The 24,905-nt window shown below is 38.7% G+C and overlaps 1 protein-coding gene across 5 annotated transcripts in view; it reads right to left on the minus strand.

The window, feature by feature from the left end:
* Positions 1-24,905, minus strand: part of SCAPER (S-phase cyclin A associated protein in the ER) — a 269,359-nt gene that overhangs the window by 85,856 nt on the left and 158,598 nt on the right. For all 5 annotated transcript variants that reach the window (XM_031691717.2, XM_072950937.1, XM_072950939.1 and 2 more), the window contains 2 exons: positions 20,568-20,683; positions 4,193-4,316 (listed from right to left, as the gene is read on the minus strand). In XM_031691717.2, the coding sequence (XP_031547577.2) occupies positions 4,193-4,316; positions 20,568-20,683 (240 nt within the window). The remainder of the gene's footprint in view (positions 1-4,192; positions 4,317-20,567; positions 20,684-24,905) is intronic.

Consider the following 24,905-nt stretch of genomic DNA (forward strand, 5'->3'; position numbering starts at 1 on the left):
AAGTCCCTCAGGCAGCTCTCCAAAAAGCCAGAATGCTGGACACACAACCTACTCCTCTCCCTCCTGAAGGGGAGAATGCATAAGCTAGGGTATCATCTTCCAGTGTTGAGTGGTGCCAACGTGAGAGAGGGGTGACCATGAGTAAAGTGAAACAGCTCTTCTCATCCACATCAGTGTGGCTGTTCTTGGCTCTGACATCACCCAGGGTACTGCAATATCTTAACTGTTTCCTGGAGTTTTCATAATGGTATCTGGGTCTGCATATTGTTAAGTGTCTCTGTGGGGAACAAGAACTAGGACTTCCTATTTTACCATCTTGCTTTTTTCACTGCCTTCCAATGTGCATGTCTGGTCTCCTCAAGGAGACATTCTGAAGGCAGAGGCCTACTGTTCTATGTACTGAAATGATTTAGGCACAGAGAAGTTGCTTAACAATTACTGAATGAAAGAAGAAATCTGCTTTAACATACTTTAAAGCTTTCATGCTTCTTGGAAGGTAATACATCTCTGTTAGCCTTCATCCTAGACCATGCCTGTCTAACTATACTGTTTTTACAGGGCACCAAATAAATTCTCCCAAAGCTTATCTTAAAAATCCTACTGTGAATCTACACAGCAAGAAACACCTACTTTTACAGAGCCCCATGTGCTAGTTTATCTTTTGTAAAAATCATAACCTAGAACTGTAGAATTTCCACCCTTTCTCAAGGCACAGTCAAATCCAGTTTCTTCCCAAAAGCCTCTCCAATGCTCCAAACTAAAACTCATTCATCAAATATCTAACAGGCACCTGTTAGGTGCAGATACTCTTCTGAGTTGCGTGGGCTAGCTACCCTGTAGTTCTGATTATGTTACAGAACTTCTCATAGCTTTTCTTTAATATTAATGTATGCAAGTTTTTCCTTCCTCAACTATGGGCTTCTAGAGTGGATGAACTGTGTCCAATTCACCTCTGTAACTCTGGCATCTGTACAATGCTTTGTACATAATTGAAATGAAACACAAGAGTGCCTTTACAAACTCCAAGCAGCTAGACTGGGGGCGGGGGGAGCCTTCTAAATCATCTCAGTTTGCTGAAGAACCAGAAGGGCTGAAGTGCCTTATAATCAAGTGTCTTATAAATTCTACCAGATCTCAATTAATTAGCTTCTTTCTAATCCTTCTGGAAAACGTGATGACTATTTTCTATTTTTACATAAAGGATACTAACAAGTTAGTGATCCATATTTCAGTTACATGTATATCAAAACCAGTCAGCAAGAAAAATGTAAATGCACTCAAGTGATTTCCAGAAATGTAAAAATCACCAACACTAGCCACTACCACCCTCCACTTTCTCAAATTAGGAAACACACCCTCCTTTCCCGTCTGCTGCAAACTCAGTCACAGCAATATTAAAATTGACAGCTAGAGAATAAAAAGCCTAAAAGGAACTGTAGAAACCAGGAAATGCCACGTACAAGGGAAGGAGGAATAAAATGTGTCTGACAAACAAATGTCCCAGGATCCCAGCTCTAAACTTAACAAGCAAACACAGAATATGGTGAAATCCATTGGTTGGGAGATTAAAAGCTTTGTAAGTGTCAAGAAACCTTGAAGTCACAAGCAAGGGATTATTATTCAGAGGAAACTGGGGCTTTCAAAATAGAGGGAGATCAAGCTACTTATAAGCTCTTGGCACATGGTAGGTACTTGATAAATTAAATGATGGATATTATAAGGAGCTAAGGTCTAGCTCAGAAGTCCCTCCTCTGTGATGTCCCAGGCAGAGACACCGACCTCCTTCCTCTGTGATCCCACCATATTCTGCACGGGTTGCCATCATGCCATTTATTATATGCAAGCTATGCATCTGCTCCCACACCTACACACGGGTTTCCTGGATGGTGGGGATCACATCCTATGCTCTTCTGGAATTGGAAATAGTAGGCACTTACAATTACTAAGTCAGAGAATAAACAAACTACCTCATATGCTATCTCTCAGTAAGAGTAGGTTTTAACAGAAAAGAATGCAGAGCTAAGATGGACGATCCTGTGTGTAAATCTTCTTGCTCATTCTTTCACATTTCAAAAAACACCATTCTCTTTTGTTGATTGTTCTGTTCAAAATACATGAAAGCCTCTTCTTCCATTATCAATACAGACTAAGTTTCACAGATTAAATTCTTCCAGATGCTGCAGCTTGGAACAGTGGGAGAGGATGGGGTTTTGTTTTTTTATTTTTCACTTCTCATTTGAAATAATTTTAAATTGGTTATGGAAGAAGAGAAATTACATACTTTGAACAGACCAAGTAAAAAAAAAAGAGAATGGCTTTGAAATGTAAAGGAATAAAAACAAGAAATATTGCAAAAATAGTGGAGTCTCTTCACCCAGTATCCCTTACTGTTAACATCCTACAAAACCATAGTATGATGACTAAAAGCAGGAAACTGACATTAAGCCAATCCAATTACCTATTCTACAGACTTTATTTGAATTTTCAAGTTTTCCTGTGAATGCCCTTTTTCTGGTCTAGGATCCCACATTACATTTAATTGTCAAATCTCCTTAGTTTCCTACGATCTGTGACTGTTCTTTAACCTTTCCTTGACTTTCAGGACACTGACACTTTTGAAACGTATCGGTCAGTTTTTGCGTAGAATGTCCCTCAATTTGGGTTTGACAGACTTAGGTTTGACTCTTGGCTTTGTGACTTACTACCTACATAGCCGTGGGCAAGCCAAGCTCTCTGGGACTCCAGTTTCCTTATCTGTAAAAAGGGATAATAAATATTGACTTGATGTTTTAGAAATTAAATGAGGCAATATATATTAAAATGCCTGCAATATAAGGCCATACAACAAATGCTAAGTCTTTTCTCCTTGTCTCTGCCTTTCAACTACTTCTGATAGAATTGTTTTGCTAAAATGTCTTACTCGTATTTCAATGCCTTCCTTTATAGATAAAACCATATGTAATATAGCCCTCAAGTGATGGCTCAGTGTCATCAGGATAAACAGCCACTGCTGCACCGTGTAACAGTTCTAGGTCTGTGTTTCTGTTCTCTCTCACTGCTGTCCCCTTTCATTGTCAGTGTGCCTGCCTATAAGGGCCTCATCATTTCCCTTCTGGTTTCCAGCTTGAGACCTTTGGGGTTTCATTTATTTACTTGTATATTCATCAACTATGGACTGAAGCTACTGTGTCAGGACCTTGGAGAAAGTGATAAATTACCTCCTGTCCTTCTTGATTTCATGGCTAGCTGGGGAAATGGACAAGTAAATAGTTAATAACAATTCGATGTGGTCAGTTCTGTGAATGGTGTAACGCCCAGCAGCAAAGGAGAGGAGCACCTAACCTGGACTTGGGGAAAAAGTCAGCTTGGGGAAGATTTCATGTAGAAGGTGCCACCACGTCTCAGCAAGGGTCTCGAGAATGCACAGAAATTAACCAGATGGAGGAGAGAGAGCAAAAGGCACACAGTGTAGGAGGAGCTGTTAGAACTGTGTGCTGAGCAAAAGTAAATTGGCTCTGAAAAACAAATCTCCTGTGTTGTAAACCTGCAGCTTGAGAGCGATTTTGTGCCAATACCTCAGGGGCTCGGAAACCTCACCAGGAAACTTCTGGCCCCAGAGCTGTGTTCTGGAGACTGCAGTTGACAGACTGAAACCTTCGGATATTACACTAAGCTTACCTCTTTCAACATCTGTGAACTGAAGTAAAATTTAAGGCTACAACTGGCTGCTTGTTCCCATGCCAAAAGTGTAACAGGTTTGCCCCTTTCTGACAGAGGAGTTTCTTGCTTCAGAAAAAATATATTAATGGCCATCAAAAAGTCCTTTTAAAACTGACCCTTTTAGCTCAGCTGGCAAGAGAGGTTTGAGACTCTCCCAGCTTTCTTCCCTTCTACAGCCTCACAGGTTTGGCTCTGAGTCCAACTCATTCCAAAGCCCCAGTCTAACCATGTAAGTCTGTGATCTCAGCAAGTACTACAAGTATACTACCCATCAAATAGTGGAAATTATGAGAATCTAATCTAAGATGTTCAAATTAAGAGGTTTTTCTGGCAATCACTATTTTAGTCTCCTGATCATCTTCACTTCTGTTCCAATCTGGAGAGTAAATAAGCTGAATTCTTTTCGTTTTTTCCACAGGGGTTATTTTTCAAATCTTAACTGCTTCTAACTCAAAGCAATAATATTACATACCGTCAACTGGTGTATCAGGAGGTCCATTAAGAAGGTAATCTTGTTACTAAACAGAACATCAGTGCAGTTTTCTGAACAGTTATTGCAGGTGAGGTTGTAAACATTGATTGCATTGCAGACAGACCTAATAGGAGAAAAACACCGTTTATAAAACCTGTGCAGCTCTTCCCTAAACAACGTAAAATACATAAAAGGAATAGAAGAAAAGCAACAGGCATGGGACAGAAGTCCAAAAAATCAAGCCAAATATTACCAGGGGCAAGGCCCATCAGCTAGATACAAAAGCTTATACTATAATTTTTAGCCATAGCCTAGTGTTCATTAGTACCTAATTCTTGCCTCTTATAAATAATTTCTTACTTGTAGCAGCAGACAATGGAGACGTATTTACCAGTCTACCTGATAATGTCTTAATAATCTAAGATTAGATGTTACCCAGGAACTTTGGGATCTAGAATTCTTTGAATAATAACCAGAAAAAAAGGGTCTGCCAAGGCTCCTGTTGTCAGATCTCCTGGTCAACAAGGGCAATTGATGCAAGAGAGGAGCACACAGGAGGAGGACCTCGAGACTCTCCCTGTGAGATAAGGACTGCAGAGTTCTGGGCAGTGAGAACCATGCTTGCCTGGAGACTGTCTGGACATGAACCCACACTGCCGCAGGAAGGGAGGACCCAGAGAGTAAAACAGTCTAAGGTCAAATCAATCAAAGAAAGGTTTTTCTTAGGGATTAAAAAAATTATATTCCATTGTTCAAAGAAACTGTTGGAGCAACAAACTCAATGGGCATCCTTCTGGGTGCTTTGAAGACTGTGGTTAAAACCTGCATTGCCTGAGTGATCTGTTGCTTCTGGCCTGCCTGACTAAATCTCCTGCTTAAGTCCGATGTACAGATGATTTGATTTAGTCCCTTACAACCAGTCTTCTACAACAACAGTTCTTAAAGTGTGATCCATGCAGCAGCATCAATATCACGCGGAAACTTCTTTAGAAATGCAAATTCTCAGGCTCCACCCCAGACCTACTAAATAGAAAACAGGTTGGAGTCCAGCAATTTGTGTTTTAACTAATTCTGCAGGTAATTCTGATGCATCTTCAAGTCAGGGGACCACTGCTCTGGAACAGGGGCTCTAGAGTTTGACTAAGCACCGGACTCACCTGTAGATCTTTAAAGGTATGTTCTTGCCTGAGTTCCTCCCCTGGAGACACTGGTTGGGAAATGGAAGGGCTCTAGACATCTGCATGTTTCAAAAGCTGTAGAAGTAATTCTGATCTGTAGCAAGAGCTGAGAAGCACAGCTCTAAGAACTACCTTGTGAGCATTCATTCATTCAACAAACACCTAAGTGCCTATGATTTTCCAGGCCTTGTGCTGGGTGGACAAGACAGATAAGCTCTGTCCTCAGAGAGCTGGTGCTCCGGGGGGAAAGAGAAGGAGAAGATGGCCCCTGCTGTACTTGTAATCATCTGTTTGTCTGATAGAGTTGTATCCTGCTTCACATAATTGATAGGTTTCTGAAAACTGAGCTTAACAGAGTACACTGGTTAAGGGTGGAGACACTGGAATAAGATACACCTTGGTTAGAAACCCAGTTCTGCCACTGGAGATTTTAGCAAGTTACTAATTTAGTATCTTAGCACCCATTTTCTCACCTGTAAAACTGAGATAATAATACCTAATCTTCCAATGGTTGTTATAAGAATTAAATGAGGTAACAGATGGAAAGTACTTAGGACAGTGCCTGGCACATGGTTAAATAATTAATAGATAACAGCCTTTACTAGGGTTACTAACCTTATTCTTGCTATGAATAAGGCGCAAATGAAATGTTAAAAAACTGAATCATATTTAAGCAGGTTATTGAAGCTGTCATTTCCAGGATAACAAAGCACAGTGCTTTCCAAGTTTTTTTCATGGTATACTAGCATGAACGATGAAAGGACTCTAAGTTGAAGGGAGCCAGGAGAAGGCTGGCTCTGGCCTCACGTAATCCCTGAGGACTGTACAGAAACACTTTGCTTACATATAACTCATTTATGACACATTGGCTCAAGGCTCTACCTAGCAAATCCTCCACAAATGCAGATCAGTACGTTTTCATTTATTAGATAACATGTTTAGATTTTGCAAGAGTGCTTTTCCTTTTAATTTAAAAAATAACATGCATTTCTAATTACAAAAATAATTTTTAAAAATAATTGTAATAAATTTGGGAAAGAGAAACACAAAGAAATAGTAAAAAAAAAAAGCTATCAAGAGATGATCTTGATCTTTACTTCATCTTTTTTTCTCTTCTTGTAAATATTCACTTAGTTAACAGATGTATAATGATTTCTCCATGACATTTAATATTCTTCTATAATACTGGTCTTCAATTTTTTAAAAAAGCAGCAGAATGCTTTCTTACTCGGAAGCTTAAAAGCTAACAAAATGTTATTCAGGAACTTAAACCAAAGAACAAATAAAATCAAGAGTTGCTGTGATTAAAGCAGAAGGGCCCTTACTTTGCTCCCTCCTCTTGAAGAGCCTTGAGGGGTTCCTCGGAGGCTTGGGGGTGCTCCCTTGGAGCACAGTAAAAACTACTGAGCTTTAATACAATTAAAACTTAACTTGGTAACTTCCGAGTAAGAGTGATGACCATAGTACAACATACACAAAAAAGGACACACAGTGAAAAGTATCTCCTTCTCTGTCCCCCAGCCATTCAATTCCCCACTTCAGAAATCACCAAGGTTACTAGTTCACATATCCTTCCAGACAGTCTATGCACACGCACGAGATTTTCCCCGACACAAATGGTAACAGACAAGATTTGGAGACTGAAGCGAGTCAAGGCCATCTTCCTGTGGCTCTTGGCTGTTACTGTCAACAAGCAGGGTTTGGAAATGTGAGGCTTTCCTGCAGCAGCGTTCAGGTTCTGTTTTCCAGATTCTGCACGTCAAGGACCAGTGGGAAAATCTGTGCTACTTAATTTGATTACCCAGCCTCTGCTCTGCAGCTGCAGGTACCCGTTCTGTGGTCTCCTGGGTGTGAGAGACAGTTGTGGGTGGCATTAACTTATTTTCCTTCCTAACTTGTCTTTGGCTTCAGAGGGAGCAGCGCTCCCAGTGGATATTTTTGGTATTGTTTTGGCATCAGTTAAGATGTCTACAGCCTTTTCCAACAATTTCGTAAACATCTGATTTCTTATTTTAAATTCCTTTTCTGATTAAAATACTTGAACTGAGAAATGCTGTTTGATTTTAAAAGGTGGAACAGTGGCACCCAATGGATATAAAATTTTATTTCAACCAATCCCTTACTATTGTTGTGCCCAGTTTTCAATGTTATAAATAATGCACGTTTAACATTCAGAGTCCTTAGGCATAAGCCACAGGAAGAAAGCTCTGGCTGATTTGAACAGAAAGGAAATTGACTGATAGGCTTGAGTACATCATAGGATTTAGAAAACACAGGCTTAAAAGCTACACTGCCAGGACCAACACCCGAATCACATACCACCAAACTGATCCATTGGAAAAAACCTGGGCACTATATGCCAAAGCTTGACTCACACTATGACGCTGGACACGAGACGCAGGTGCCTCCAACTGTCAAAAGAATAGTTGGGAGGTCCTTGCTTCTTATTTCATTAGCCCCACAGCAGAAGTCTGGAATGGGGATGCTGGGTCGTGAAACCCAGGTCACAAGCTTATATCCTAGACGCAAAGAAGACTGGGAAGCAAGTACCTGGCACTCTCATGTTCTGTAGTGGGAGGGCCACCTTATGTGCCGGGGGCCCTGCAAACATAGAATGTGCTCAACAGCAAACATACGATGTGCCCAACAGCACAACCCATGTTCACAACAGCTGTGCTGAACAAATCCTTCTGCTTCCATAGGATACATTTCCAGTACCCATAATCTGGGTCAGAGGATATGAGCATTCAGCTTAAGATTTTTGACAGACACTGCCCAATTCAAACTGCCCTTCAGAAACAAATATTTTAAACCGATGTATACTCCCAGAAAGAGTTTCTCCATGTTTTTACCAACACCAGATCAACTCATTTTAAAAAAAGCATTACTGATTTGACAGCTAAAAATAGCATTTTTAGAGACTGAATTTCTTTTATTACAAGTGTGATTAAAGACTTTTTCAAGTGCTTATTGACCACAAGTGTTTATATTGAGTTATCACTGTGAACCTTTTACCCATTTTTCTGTTGGGAGGTTTGTCTTTTTCTTATTGATTTATAAAGCTTTCTACTGATAATAAAGATATTCAACTTTGATCATCATATGTAGCAAAAAAATTTTTCCAGTTATTGCTTACCTAAATTTTTAATTTTTTGTTAAAAAGAATGTTTTCAGTTTTACTTGATAAAATCTGACAAACTTTCCCTTTAGTACCTCTCAGTATTGTGTCAGACTTAGACCTTCCCACTTCGAGATTATAAAAAAATTCTTGTAAATTTAATTGATATTTTAATAGATTTAACATTTAAATCCAAGATAGGAAGTTGATTGTGGTATAAGATAAGTAGCCTTTTATACTTATCTTGTTGTTAATTATTCTTAATCTCTATTTGAACATTTTTACTGGAGGTTTTTCTTTTTTTCTTAATGATGCATAGGATTCTCTCATCATAAATGTTAACAGAGGGTTAATACATGTTGTTAACATTGTTTCTCCACTTTACCTACTGCCATTCATTTTGCTTGTTATTTTTTAAGGTTTCTTTTTTTTAATGTACTGAAGCTAAACAATTTCATATAGTCAAATAATATTTTCTTTGTGATTTTATTTTTTGCTTCTCTTCCTTTAATCCTTTAAAGAGTTATTCTTCATTATGAGATGAAGTAACTATGTATCTAGCCATTTGTATTTCTTTTCTCTTGAATTATCGCTGTGTGTGTATTTTACGGTTTTATAATTCACTATCAAATCATTTAGAATTTATTTTGGTCTATGGTGTGAGGCAGAAGCTAAATTTACTCCCCTCCTCAACAATGAGAGTACCGAATAATCCACCTTTCTCTACTGGTTTGAGGTGCAACCTTTATTATAACTATATACAGGACATACTCTCTGATTTCCTAGCCCAGCTGATAATTCTGTCCAGCATTGTGCTAATATCACACTGTTTTGTGTATTGCAGCTTTATAGTAGGGCTAATATACACAATTACACATCCCTAATGAGGGTGCTATATTTAGAATGATACGTAGAAACTTATAACTCTACAATTGTACTCTGTTTTCCCGTTGGTTTTGATCTATAATTTTTATGGTCTTGATTTCTAATTTCTTTTTTCTGTGTTATTCAGTGAAATCCCTACAACTTGTCCAAAATCTTTTGTGGAATATCACAAGGCATAAGTAAATATACACATGAAAAAGCAAAGAACACCTGGTGTAAGATTTTCGTCCTAATGCCCTCTGTGCTTTACACTAAGGAAACTGCATTTACTAGTAAAGCATGGAATGTGTATCTATATAATCTTATGCTCACAAAACTTTCCCAAGAAACTTCTACAAAGAAACTACTTTCTGATGAGAAAAAGGGGGTGGGGGGGTACCAAAAATCTCACGGTCAGGAAAAACTTGTCCACTCAGTAGAACTTGTTTGAAAGGCAACCTCTATTTGAAGAGCACCTGTCTTAGAAAGATCACTGCTTTGAACCCAGCCTGGGTGGTCCGCCCAAGCAGCTTTCCCTGTAATTTAAAACTCAAATGACTGGAAGTACTTTTAAACATCAAACAGAAAGCCCCAGATTTTAAAAGTACCCTCTGAGAAGACAGTAAAATCTGTCTATTCTGTCAAAAGTCCACTGTGGGTGAGATAAAGGATTTCTGCCCCCACATAATCATGACTACATGAGTGAATCTTGTGTCAGTAAGTCTTCTCACTGAAAATGTTTCCTCTGAAAATCAGAGGACAGAAAAGGCATCACAAAACTGGGTATTTCGGCGATGAATACAGGAACGTATTTACATCCCAAAACGACACCAGCAGAATCTTACATCAGTATCAAGAAAGCAGACATTTAAAAACAACTGCCATGGGCATTTTAAAGCTAGAGCCCTTATATTATAAATTATACTTTACCAAATGCCTTTGGTTTCCATTAAACAAAACATTTAATAAATGACATAGGTTACATACATGGAGGTGAGTGAAGGCTTTAAGTTTCTGCAGAGAAAAATTCTGTGCCAAGAAGACACAATAAGTAACAGAGTCACATCAACACAGGTGCAAAGAGAAACTTGGAATTTCATCGCTACTGTTTCAGCCCTCATGTAAGGAAAGGATTGGCCTGATGTGAATCAGTGCAGGAAAGGGACAGAACCTCACAGAACACAGAGGATGGTTAGCAAATTTTACAGTGTGAGGAAAGGGGATCTAGACCAAACGAGGACACAGTCCTGGAGTAATACCAGTTCCCTGGGTATCAAAACTAGAGCCCCTAAACATGTTGTAATTTACCAGCTACATTTTGTTTGCATTAAGCTTTTAATAAGTGGTAAGTGCATTACCATTCTCAAACTATGCTTTGTCTTTATAAAGCTCCAACTAAAATAACTCATTTAGATATTATTAAAAAGAATTATCTGAAACTAGGGAGATCCGGCTGCAGTTGGAATTCTAACACCCTCACTGGACCTAGTGGGTGAGTGGCCCTCACAGAACGGGGCTTGGGGTGTAGGCCTGGCCGTCAGGACTGGCCCAACTGAAAGCTGCATGTGCCAACTCTGGAGGCTGAAACTGAGACTACTGTCAAAGCACAGCTGACTGTGTCCCATTACACATTACACTACTCTCAGTTACCTCTAGGCAAGGCCCTTGCCCAATTCATCCTTTCCGGAGCCCTCATAGTGTGCAGCACAGAGCTGGCTGAGCACAGAGATGTCTAAACCAAGGGACAACTCTCTTCTTTGTTTCAAAAAGGACATACAAGAATGTACAACTGTGGAACACAGTAACACACTAATTAACCAGTTTCCACTAGTCTACTTTTTAAACACTCATTAGAATGAATGGAGGTAGGAACCCCATCCCCTAGTTACAGATCAAATATCTTGCGAATTCATAGGGGTATTTCAGAATCTAACTCAGGACTAAGGGATTTTTTTCCTTTAAACTCTTCTATATGACAGCTCTCTTCCCTTTCTTTGACACTGAGGATCCTGGTCCTCAAGAGCATCAAGGATGACAGAGCTGAAATATCCACAATTACTTACTTGCTTTATCCTACATTACAATACACAGAACTTTGAGAATAACAAAATGATTAGTACCACCACTAATTATGACCACTGAAGACAGCTAAAAACCTCTTGGCACGCGCTATACCCATTCCTCACCTCCGCAGAGGGTGTACTAGCTGCGCTGTCAGAACACACGGTCATTTCACACCATACTCTCCCTCTGCCTTCCTTAGTTTCAGTGCCATCATAACAACATCTAATGCTCACCACCAGGCCGCGTGTCAGTGCATGTCATTTGCTTGTCTGAAGCTTGTCCTCTACTAGATTCCTCAGGAAGGTCTTGTGGGAACAGTACCCCCTGAGCTCTTGCATGTTGTTAACAACGTGTCTGTACCTTTTACAAGGGAAGGTCAATTTTGCTGAATATAAACTCCTTGCCATGTATACCCTCTTCTTGAGTATATTAAAAATGTTAACCCATTTTCTTCTGAAATAAAGTATTGATATTGAAAAGTTTGATAAATTTTCTTTCCTTTATGTTTCATGTATTCTTTTTGCATTTTCAATATGTAATTTTAAAATTTGAAATACAATTTATACACAGTTAACATCTACGCTTTTTAGTGTACCGAGTTTTAACAAATACATCCAGTAGCGAAACCGCCTCCACATATAGACACAGAACCATCACCTCCCCAAACTCTGCTGGGCGGCCGCTTTCTAGTCATCTCCTCTCCCAACCCCCGACTATCATGTATCTGTGTTCAAATTCTATAGTTTTGCCTTTTTCAGTCACATAAAGGGAATCACTCCATATGTACCCTTTTGACTCTGGCTTCTTTAACTTAGCACAATGCATCTGAGGTTCATCTATGTTGCTGCACACCTTGTCTGTTCCTTTTTATTTCTAAACAGTATTTCATTGCATGGAAACTTTCCATGCATATGGATTGTTTATTCACTCACCAGCTGAAGAGTATCTGGGTTGTCTTCAGTTTCAGGTAATTATGAATTAGGCTTCTAGAAACATTCATTTGTAGGTTTTGGGGAACACGTATTTTTTTTTTCTTCTCTGGGCTAACTAGGAGTGGGGTTGCTGGGCCATACAGTAAGTGTATATTTAACTTTATGAGAAACTTACATACTGTTTTCCAAAGCGCCTGTACCATTCTACATTTCCCACTGACAGTGTGATGTAAGAGAGTTACAATTTCTCTGTAGGCTCATCAGCACTTGGCAGTATCAATTTTGTTTTTTAAGCAATTTTAATAGGTATGATGAAGTATTTTCTCGTGGTTTCAATTTGTACTTCTTAATGATGTTGAGCATCTTTTCATACGTTCATTTGCCACTGGTGTATCTTCTTTGGTGAAGTATCTATTCAAATCTTTGGCACATTTATTAACTTATATCCTGTGATGTATCCAAAATACATAAAATACTTCCTGGTCCACACGTAGCAGGAAGTAACAATTCTACAGAGATGATGGAATGAACAAATATAATACTCTCTTCCTCACCCAAAAGACATAAAGAACACTACCTAGCTTAGAAAATATGTGGAAAGTTCATGATCTTTAAAATTTTAAAACAGATAAAATCAGCTCTTATTTGCAAACACAAATGATAGTGTCATATCTCTTAGTTCTTTTCTACAGAAAGTGGACAGATTCTAGTATGTATCATGGAACCAATGAATTTAAAAGTATAAAACAACATGGAGTGCTAACAGAAAGAGACTGTTATCTGAATATACTTACAAAGTTATTTATTGAGGCAAGGGAGAAAATTTTCCAATGGAGTTTCATTTTAACAATGTTCATTTGGTCTGTTGTACCAAATAGGTTTTAGAGATATAGTACTGATCAGAATAAAATAACCTGAATAAAAGTAAGGCAAAATAGTGTTCAACATGGAAAATATATTTATTTGCAAGTTCTAACGTGGTCTTGCACATATGGAAATATTTTTAAGTGTTATCATTTTATTGATAAAATTTGAAGATATTAAATTAGTCTAATTAGATAAACAAGTCTTAGTAAGAAAATGTCTTCTCAGCAAGAATTTGGGGACAGAAGAACAATGCAGAAAATTTAACAAGAAGAGATGATCCTCTTTTGACATTCGTGACCACAGAAAAGGCAGACTTGTGATAGAATTTGGAGGGTTTTTTGAAACGGACATTTGGGCATTTAGATCAGTGTGAGTTGTGGGTACAGAGAAACTTTTCCCACGGGCAGTGATGGCCAGTGTAAACCCATACTGCCTTCTCTACCTCTGACTCCCTTCTTCCTGATGCTAGAACACGTACGGTGGTCAGAGATCACAGGGGAGCCAACATCCAGGAACTGTAAATCTCAGCTTAAGACTGGGGTCTTCAGAAGATACTAACAAAGCTGCCTGACCAACCAACCTTTATTACAGGGATGTAAGTTATATGCATCCTTCACTTCAAATACACTTTGATGCACTGAGGTTGCATCAAAACTCAGTGTAACCACCATAAATAATTACTACATTGCATATCATATTCTACAATGTAACATTTTAATTACACCAAAATTAATTTTTAAATTAAATGATTTTCCTAATTTTTTTACTGCCTCAGAGCAGCAGTAAAAAATCTTCAGCTAGATGTGTTATTTCAAGGGTCTTTGTTTAATTGGTGAATTTGGCACAATTAGAATAGGCAATTTAATTATCCCACAGAGACATATTCTAATTTTAGATGGGAAACTGTATATATTTTAAGCACAACCTAATTAGACTTTCTGCATTTCCTAAAGTTAACCTCCCACTGAGAAGGTATTATATTTCAAAGATTACAATAATACATTTAAAAATGTAGGATGAGCGTCAAATTAAAATACTAATTTTAATTAAACTCTAGTGTTCAAATCTGTCTTGTCTAATAAGACAGTTATGGTTAGCAAGATATGTTCTTAAGCAGGCTCTGGTTATGTAATTTTAAAATCACAATTAAACATGTTGGCTCTGGAGAAGACCCCAGGTGGTCTGCAGTGTTAAATAGCAGATTAAAGTCGACACAACTAATTTCTTTACTTTAATCTTATTAGTGGTACAACAGCTGTCAACTGTAACCATTTCTGTACAGCCTTTTGAGACAAACAAAATGCCTCAATATGTCAAATGGAGAAGAATATTTATCAATCACTATGGCTAATTAGTCTACAAAACAATTTTTTTTTTACTTTTATTGTCTTGGGGAAAGTTATTCACTTTTAGTAATCCTTGATCTAAAAATAGATACTTAAAATTATATTACAATAATACGGCTTAGAAATAAGGAATCGTTTATTAACAATGAGTTGTATTCTAAATGTCACCCACAGTGGCATATACCATTTTATTAACACTTAATGAGGCCTATGGTGTAGCAGGCACAGGGCTTCCATCTATAATATCTGCATCTATTACTGATGGGAAGTAAACCCTATGATAACTTTACTCCTTATTTGCCACCTGATTTAAGTTATGAAAAGGCTCTAAGGTAACAGAGAAGTGTCCTGCTTTTCTAGACTTCATTGCTAGATCTTCCCTGAACATTCTGTCTCACACATGCAAATAGTTACAAGCGGTTTGAGTTCATTTCTCCCAATTTCTGTTAGATCATTTCTCTTTGGTCCCTAACCTGTTAGGTGGGAAAAATAATCCCACAAGCATTTTCCACATCATACCAATAAACCACCACAATAAAACCTAAACTAAAAACTCCAAACCATTCAGACTAAACAATACTGCCTCTACCATAAACTAAAAAACTAAACAAACAAAATAACAAAAAAAACCAACAAACTCACAAGGATGACAGTAATTTTTATAAGACATCAATGAAATATTTTATTTTTATTAAAATATTAAAAGTTTAATGTTCACATATCAGGAGCAAAAGTATAGCCACCATCACTGTGTAAATACCAGCTTTGCAAGAGATCTACTAAGGACCCTCACAGACTCGAATTTGAACTAAATAACACTTACCTTCTTAACCGTCAATAATTTAATTTTTTGTGTGTAACATAGAAAAACTTACTGATTAGTCTTATCTTTCCAGTCATGATGTAAGCTCTTCAAAGACAAAAATCACACATAGCACAGAAGAAATTTAACAGATACCTACAGACCGATAATCTCTCTCTTTGGTACCACCAGCAGGCAGTAAGGTAGAGAAGGAAGGACACCAGGATAGGATGCTGCCCGCCTGGTAACTGACGGTAAATCATTCAGTCTTTCTAAGCCTTAGTTTCTTCATTTACATAATGTGATAAATTGGTGAAGACATGGCAAAGACTCTGCTAAGTAAATGCAATCTGTTTATAAAGCAGTTTTACCACTGTCGTACTTCTGATAATGCCAAATGTTTTGCCGGGATTCAGAACTTCTTTGCAAAAGTTATCTCACTCATCTTTTACCCACGATATTAAATAAAGTGCTGGGTACATGGCAATAAAAGTACATTAAATGACTGAATTCCTCTTTGGTTAAAACAGCATAAGCAGTAAGGGTTTCAATTAAGGTAGTGGCAGCTACCTCATAGAAAGATGAGTGAATGAAACAGAGATGAACTTTTCTCCCCAAAATGTGACATAAATGAGGAATAAATACCTTTTACTTTTCCCTGAATTAGCCATTTTGCCCAATTCGCTCATACCTAATTATTTTTGATACCGTTCCATAGTGTTCTAATATTTTTTCTTATTAGAACATCTGTGCCCTAATAATACCTAAGTGCTCCCGGCTCCCCAAGGGCGCCCTGTTATTTCAGGCCTCCACGGTCCTGCACATGCTGTGCTCCTTGGAACCGACTTTTTCAAGCCCAGTTCAGACGTTTATGTCCTACAGGAAAGATTCTGTGTCCTCCTCTGACACCAACTGCTCCATCCTCTGCGCTATCTTGGTGCTTGGTGCGTACTTGGACAGTTACACTTAGTGTGTCGCACTAAATTACCTCTTTCCCAGTTGGGCTCACCTCTTCATGAAGGAGCCCACCGAGGACATGCACGGTGTTTCGTTTATTTCCACAACTCTACTGCTCATCACACATTTCTCAGTCAGAATTGTGCCATCCCCCTAGGTGGCATGTAGAGATGTGTAATGACATACTTGGTTGTCCCAATGATTGGGGGCAGAGATATTTAATGGGTGTTAAATGGTATTTAATGGGCCAAGGGATGTTAAACACCTTGCAGCGTGCAGGGCAATCCTGCATTCTGACCCAAACGCCACTGGCCTCCCGTGCTAGAGTATGATGATTCACAAAGCCCCTTCACACGTATTAGCATTTCATTTTCATAACAACCCTGCGAGACAGAAATCTCTTCCCCACTTCTCAGATGAAAAATACTATAGCACAATAAGGTCTTAAGAGGTAAGACTCACATCAAATACTGGCAAAGCTGGTATCTGAACTCTAATGCTCTGACTCTTAAATCCCAGCTGAGTTTAATCCATTCGTGCATCATAGTCCCTTTTCCCTAATTCTAAATACAGGTATTCCCCGCTTGAGTTCTAGGACTAATCAAGTGGGAAAGTGAATATGTTTACAGAGGTAAACTTTAGTCTAAAATAAATTATATGTTAGACTACGGTACATATTTGTAAATATGACAATATAATCTTCATCTCTGTAGGTGTTGCTCAAGAATCCAGGTCTCAGAAGGTGACAAGAGAGGTTATGAAGTTAACAAAGTGCCACATCGTTCATAATTCTGAAAGTGCTACAGAGTATTTTCAGTAAGACTGGTGTGCTACAATGTCTAGAACACCAAAGAACTGGCCACAAACTCTACATCCATCAACTGTTCAATGCACTGACACTCTCCCCATAGAAAGTGCCGATTTGTTGAAGGAAATTCATAAGAAAATTGCGTTCACTTAATAGAAATTAGCTTTACAATCATTTTTGCTGGAATGCATCAATTTGAAAAACTTAGATATTTGTATTTACATTAATTCAAATACCAATGCTGAGAACTAGTCATATGAATTTTGATTTTCAATAAGGCAATAACCCGATCTCTGAATCAATAGCTAGGCTTGATGGAAATGATTCCCCAGAGAAGGCGTTCGTGCAAAGGAAATAGCAACCAAGTTAGAACCTCAAATAAGTGGTGAGTAATGTCCCAGGAGTGATTTAACAATGACAGTCCAAGTTAAAGCTTTTCTTAAGTAGACAGGCAACCAAAAATGTTCAAGCAACAAAATGTTACTTGAGGACTTTCTACACGGAAAAGCAAATGCCTTAATGTAGTCTGGGCTAAGAAAAAAGTTTGGAAATTGCAAATTTTATCAGAAAATATGAATCCAGCATCCACCAGTACAATTTTAGTAAAACAACGACCTCCTCTACAACAAAGTTGTGCATTTCTTATCGGGCGTGGGGGGAGAGAGAGACAGGATAAGGTGATGCAATGCTCTGAAGCTTGCATCAGGTGCTTGAGTATGTCGTGCTTTGGGACAGACGTTTAGCAATAGGGAGATACCGCTTAGTTTCCCTGAGAGGAACAGAACTGCAATTCCAAAAGTGCTTGAACTGGACAGATATAAGCCAGTGCTTTTCTTCCTTCTGTTAAGTACTGGAACTAACAAAACATCAGTTGTCTTTTATAAGTGCTGTATTTTTCCCTTAGCAGTTGAAACTGCACTGTTAAATCTAAAAAGTAAAGGCATAATACTCAGTTCTGAAAAACACACTAAAGCTTTCTCATGTAGTGCAGGGTTAACGCTCTGCGCTGCATCACGCTGTCGGGATCTGAGTGGGAGCCGGGGAGGTAACTGCTCCTACAGACTTCGCACTTTCTAAACATCTTAAATTCATCATCAAAATAGGCAACTGGTTCTAATTTCAGAAAATAACTAGCAAAAACATTAAGTTCATCAAGAACAAACTTATTTCTTATTAAAAAGTTGGACTATAGTCCATTATGATCAAGTCTGAGAAAACAGAGTCCAACAAAATATGCTTTTTAGTTTTTGTGAAAATAAGGCAATGTTACTGGGATTCATACTAAGTCCTAAATTATAAAGCTAATAATGAAGTAATCAACAGGGACCCAAGGGTCACCAATAAAGTTAACACTTGAAGGCTATAAAGAATATGAGTAGAACTATTACTTTTTCATATAGAAATTATGCATTATTATTAAAGAACAATACAAAATACATTTTCCTACCTTTGACCCTGAAGATAAGCTCTGTGCTCTAGAGTATGTTACTTAAGTGTTTGCATCTTAACATCCAGTGACCAAAATGTTTAATGTACATAATTTTCTATGTAGATTCTCCAAACTGGGTTTAGTAGGAAAAAAGGAGAGTTCAGCCAGTCTCAGCTTGCAGAAACATTTAATGTTCACAAGGAACTGTACCCTAGAGAGCTTGTAGAACGTGCTTCCTCTCTTTATTTCTGCTTTAAACTGTGGGCATTCATTCATTCCTTCTTGATATGAAAGAATTCAGAAAAACAACTGTAAGGTCACAAGGAAGGATCTATAACATAGTCAAATATTTTCAACTCAATCTAGAGTTTAAAAATCTTTAATATTTGTACTTAAAAGTATCAGGCTCTTTTGGTTGGAAGGGACAGAAACACTCAAAATATTTCAAGTAAAAAGAGGCATTTATCGTAAGGCTATTGGGAACTTTCTCGTGAATCCGGGGGAAAACGAGCCACCAGACTTCAGCAGGGCAGGAACAATGCCAGCTCTGTGGACTGGCCCGCTCTCGCTTCAGTCCCGCTTCTCTCCTGAAGCAGTTCTGGTCTCCTCCTTTTCCCCCAACTGGCCTTTATCCATTAGCCCTACTAAACTTGCAGTGAACACAGTCCTGTAATGACCATCCCAGAAGTTACTCTACACGATTTTTCACACTGTGTAGACACACAAAAAAATGACACACACGCAAAAAAATGAGTTGGAGTTTTATAATTTTCCAACTGAAAATTCCTGGGAGAGAAACTTGACTGGCCCAATTTAACTTTCTGGGCTGGGTTTTGAGTCTGATACTGCTGTCTAGTTTACAGATTGGCTGCTTTTGAGTCAAATCTCTATTCCTGCTTTAATAAGTTACGGCCACTGAGGGAAACATCACATAGCATAATACACAGCCACGTAGAAAGAGAAAGGCAAAGATCTAACAGGACATGAGTCCCAAAGAGAGCAGACAAGTGAGTCTGTGAGGTGAGTGACTAGGGTCACCCCTGTTTGACCAAATGAGGAAACAGATGCAACAAGTCTAAGGCTCTTGCCCCAGTTCTCCCAACTAGTAACTGGCAGAGGTAAAACTAGAATCCAAGTTTGTTTGACTCCAAAGCTGGTGCTATTTCTATTTTACCAAAAGCCTCTGAGGAACAAAGATAACGTACTCTTGGAATTTTTTCCTGTTGTAGCCAGTGGACAAATGAAGCACTTACCTTTGCTGGACTAATTAAATATTTAAGTTTCTCAGTGATATAAATTAACTTTTATCAAAGCCTCTCATTTAAACTTTGGAAATAAGAATCTCCATTAAATATCCAGAAATTGTGCATGGTACAACTCAGGAATACAGTACTTCTGAGATAACGTTGTCCGTTACTACATCCTAGGTAGCCAAGGACCAAAGGGTAATTTAAGAGAATAAGAAAGTAGATTGTTAGGTCTGAAGGCTGCACAGGATCCTTAGGACAGAGCAATCTGCAGTTGAAGACCAAAATGCAATTTAGTTCCTACCTGCTTGGCTGGGACTCTAGACTACAGCAGTCTTGGCCTCAGACTGCTCCTCCTGTATGTTAGAGACTCCAAATTTCACAGCTCAGGCCTTTGTTAATGAATGTATTCACCTCCGTTTTGTACGCAATGCAAAAAAGTTAGCTTTCTCTTACCACTATTCATTTCTGTTCAAACTTTGTAAGCAGGTACAACTTCTCAGGCGTCCATCAATGCTTCTTGATTTAGGATTAGAAAAGGTCACAAACCAAAGAAATTTCTTTTATAAGGCTTTTTAGGCTCGATTTGAGTTTTGTACGTGAAGTTGAGCACCTCTGTTTTTCTCCCTAATGGGGAGTGTAAGCTTTTGCTATTCAAGCCTGAATACACATACAATTTTCTAGTGGTCTCCCATATGGAAACCATAGGGTAGAAATGACTCACAAATGAAACGTGAAAGACGGATTTAAAAACTATACTTACTTAGGAGGAATTCGTGAAACTGTGTTCACATTTGTGACTGGGACCACTACTTGAAGAATGTGTTCAAGGGCTGTTAATCCACCAGCAACTTGAAATGCAATTTGATCTGCCACATTCTAAACAGAAATACAAAGAGAAATTAGCCCCATTTCCCAGACATAAACTATATAACCAAGTGAAATATTTATTTGCAGTGTGAAATGTTCTGTTGGTTCAATTATTCTACAAACACATCCTGAACGCCCACTCAGTGCGAGGAACTATAGGTCAAAAGTGGTGAATCCAAAATTATGGCTGCTGTTCCCCATGAAGCTCAAAATTTAGTGGATGAGACCAACACTAATAAAACAATTATAAATAAAATGATTTCAATTATAGTAAACATCGTGAAGAAAAAGGAAAGGGGCTCTATGAGAATAGTTGGGGAGCCAATTACATATCGGGGAGAAGGTCACCATAGGCTTTTCTGAGGAAGCGGAGGTTCTGAGACACGCAAAGGAAAAGGGGATGGGGCTGAAGCCCTGCAAGCAGAGGGAAAAACCATTTTATACAGAAGTTTTTAGCAATACTTTAAAAAAACGGGATCATTTTGTCATGTTAATTACCACCTAACAAGACAAACTGACTTCCTAAGATTTCCTTTCCTAGAACTCTTGTCTTCAGTATTACAAGATAATCTAATATCTGACCAGTTAGCTATACTTTTTTTTTTTAAAACCACTTCAGCTATTTTAGGGAGAATATTAAGTAACTGTTTTAGAATTCAACCTGTGATTATTTCTGTACAGTTTCTGAATGGTATAGAGTTCTTGTGGGAAAGAACTTATCTAAGTTCCTTGCATTCCTCTGGCTCAGAGAGTGTAAGGGTTTCAAGCACACACAGACTCACTGCATCAAATACGTGAAAGACAGGAGGGCAGCCTGCTATGGGCGGCACTGTGCCCCCCACCCCCATCAGATTCTTATGTTGAAGTCCCAATCCCCAGTACCTCGGAAGGTAACTGTATTTGAAGATAGGATATTTGAAGAGCTGATTAAGTTAAAATGAGGCTGTTAGGGTGGGGCCCTAATCCAATTTTACTGATGTCCTTATTTTTTTTTTTAACATTTTTTACTGATTTATAATCATTTTACAGTGTTGTGTCAAATTCCAGTGTTCAGCACAATTTTTCAGTCATTCATGGACATATACACACTCATTGTCACCTTTTTTTCTCTGTGATTTATCATAACATTTTGTGTATATTTCCCTGTGCTATACAGTGTAATCTTGTTTATCTATTCTACTATTTTGAAATCCCAGTCTATCCCTTCCCACCCTCTACCCCCCTGGTAACCACAAGTCTGTATTCTCTGTCCATGAGTCTATTTCTGTCCTGTATTTATGCTTTGTTTTTGTTTGTTTGTTTTTGTTTTTTAGATTCCACATATTATAAGAGAAGAAGAGACACCAGGGATGCACAGAGGAAAAGGCTGTGTGAGGACAGTGAGAAGGCGGCCATTTACAACCTGGGAGAGAGGCCCCAGGAAAGACCAAATCTACTAACACTTTGATCTCGGACTTCCAACCTCCAGAACGCTGAGAAAATAAATTTCTATTTAAGCCACCCAGTCTGTGGTTCTTTGTTATATCAGCCCCAGCAAATGAATACTCAACCCCTCCATTACAACACCAGCTTACATTTCTTTTAATAGCATTCTAGTTAATTAAGCCTTACAATGTCTTTGAAATACTGAGGGCTTTTTTGGGGGGGGGACTTCTTGGGGGAGGGGCATGAGTTATACACAGGCTCTCTCAAACATGTCCGCCCAACTCTTGTGATGTGCCAAGCATAATGCTCTGCCTGCCTGATGGGAACTACCGAGTACTGGCTCCAGCGTGCGTTGGGACTTTAGTAGTGTAATACCTTAATCATCCAACTACTTGTGCTTCATGCACAATAAAATAAATTCATTGGGAATCCTAGATAAGAACTCACACTTTTAAGACTAAAAATTAATAATCTGTTGTTATTAATAAAAAATGTTTACTTGCAATAAAAGTAACAATCAGCATATTGAAAACCCATGTGCTCAGCAATTTATTCAGAACCATGATGCTGTTGCTATTCTCTGTTCTTACGCTAGGACGTCAGTATCATTAGAAAACAGGAATAGCCTCTCTATTAGCACACAGCATACACAGAAACAACTGCACTAACCACGGCTGCTAGCTAGCGAGTTCACGGAGAATTGAACACACCTTGTAACAACTCCAAAATTTAAAAAATCAAGCTCTAAAGCATGCCACAATATCCCTGGCGCCCATCCCACTCACTGTGTCTCCCTCTTTCCCAGATGTGAAGGCTATCTTGACTTTTAAAATCATAGATTCCTTTCGCCTTTTCAATTCTATACAAGTAGAATCATACTTTACATATTCTATATTATCTAGCTTTTCTTGCTCAATTATTTTTTCCCCTAGATTCATCCATATTGTTGCCTATAGCAGTATTTATTTCATTTTCCTTGCTGTATAGTCTTCCTTTGGTTATATACCTTGACTTATTAAAATGTTTTACCACTGAATGATATTTGGGTTGTTTCTACTTTGAAACTCTGGACAATGCTGCTTTAAATGCTCTTGTTCATGTGTTTGGGTACATGTTACATGCGGCTGTGTTGAGCATATGCTTAAGAGTAGAACTGCAGGGCCACAGAGTGTGCACGTGTTCAGTATTATTAGTAACGACCAAGCAGCTTTCTAAAATATTCAGAACGACTTCTGCACACACGCAGTGCAGTGATGGTTTCAGTTATTCCACATTCACACCCAAACTTGGATTTATCAGCTTTTTAAAACTCCAGCCATTCTAATGGGTGTGTACTGGCATTTGACTGAGGTTTGTATTTACCTTTCTCTGATAAATAACGGGGTTGAACACCTTCTGTTTTTCGGCTATTTTTTTTTAATTTGAGGTATACTTTACACTAGGGTGAAAGGCTCAGATCTTAAGTATACCATTCAATTAAATTTGGTGAATGCTCCTCAAGACCTGAACATTTCCACTACCCTAGAAAGTTCCCTTATGCCCCTGTCACAGTCAATCCCTCTTCCCTGAAGCAACCAATGATTTGGCTGATAGTACCATCAGTTCGTTTTGTCTACTGTAGAATTTCACACGAATGAGATCGTATTGTACTAAGAATATTTAACTTGGTAGTGTCCGGTCATCCTGCCAGCAGTTTTACCAGGGCCAGGCCTCAGGTGTCACGGAAGCACATGAGGCCCAGGGAAACCGGCAGAGGGGCTCCGAGTCAAGTCAGGGAAGTAAACACATATGTACATCTCCTTTCTTCTACACTCAAAAGAAACAGGAATTATAGATTAAAATTTTTAATAATATTAACATACATAACCACATTAAGAAACAAGTAAAACATCTCTGTAACAGGGACAGGAAAGCTCAGAGTAATGCATAGGACAATGGTCCAACTTTCAGCAAATTCTTAAAAGAACATTTGCACTTCTAGACTCCTTCCTCTTCCTCAGCTTTCACACTGATTCAGGCTCCAGGTTGTGATTATTCCTTTTCTGCTATGGCTCGTAACCCTCGCCCTTCCTACCCATGTCTACTCTTACCATGTCAGTTAGGCTCTCATGGTCTCTTGCTTAAGGCATGCGGCGACCTCCTAGTGAGCATCTCTAGGTCCAGGCTTACCTCACAGCAGCCCATTCTCTAGTGCAGTGCTTCCCAAACATTCTAAGGTAAAAGTCAGGTATTTGTGCTTGTTTCTTTGTTTTTCAGATTTTCATTCCATTGTGACCAATATTTTTGTGAACTATCATACAGATGAATTACTAAACAAATGAAGGGAAAAACGTATACTACCTTTAAGCCCATATTTTAAAATATTAGACATAAAAGTACTCTTGATTTCTACACTTATCCCATCATGTTCTAGTGACAGTAGCCTGGCACTGGCCTGTGGTCTCTATTTTGAGTAGTCCTGCTCTGGATGCCTGAGTATGCAATGAAGATAATATTCTCAAGAGTCAATGTTATGTGACTCTGTGCATAGAACACTGAATGACTTCTTCCTCGCTGCCTACAGAATGAGGCCCAAATTCTTTAGCACAATTCTTCAGAATCTGGTCCCTCCCTAACAGCCTCCTCTGCCGCCGTGCTCCTGTTCGCCATCAACCAAGTTCCCCGTACAGCCCAGGCTCCTTCCTGCCTCCGCGCTTTGGCATAAACTGTTCCTCTCCCAAAGGCATGATTCTCTAGCTCTTCATCTTTGTATCCCCACTGAACTCAGAGCTCCCTGCAGTCAGAGATCACGTCTGCTTCATCACCA

The sequence above is a fragment of the Vicugna pacos genome, chromosome 27 (genome assembly GCF_048564905.1).
Source record: "Vicugna pacos chromosome 27, VicPac4, whole genome shotgun sequence".
In the NCBI taxonomy this organism is placed as follows: Eukaryota; Metazoa; Chordata; class Mammalia; order Artiodactyla; family Camelidae; genus Vicugna; species Vicugna pacos.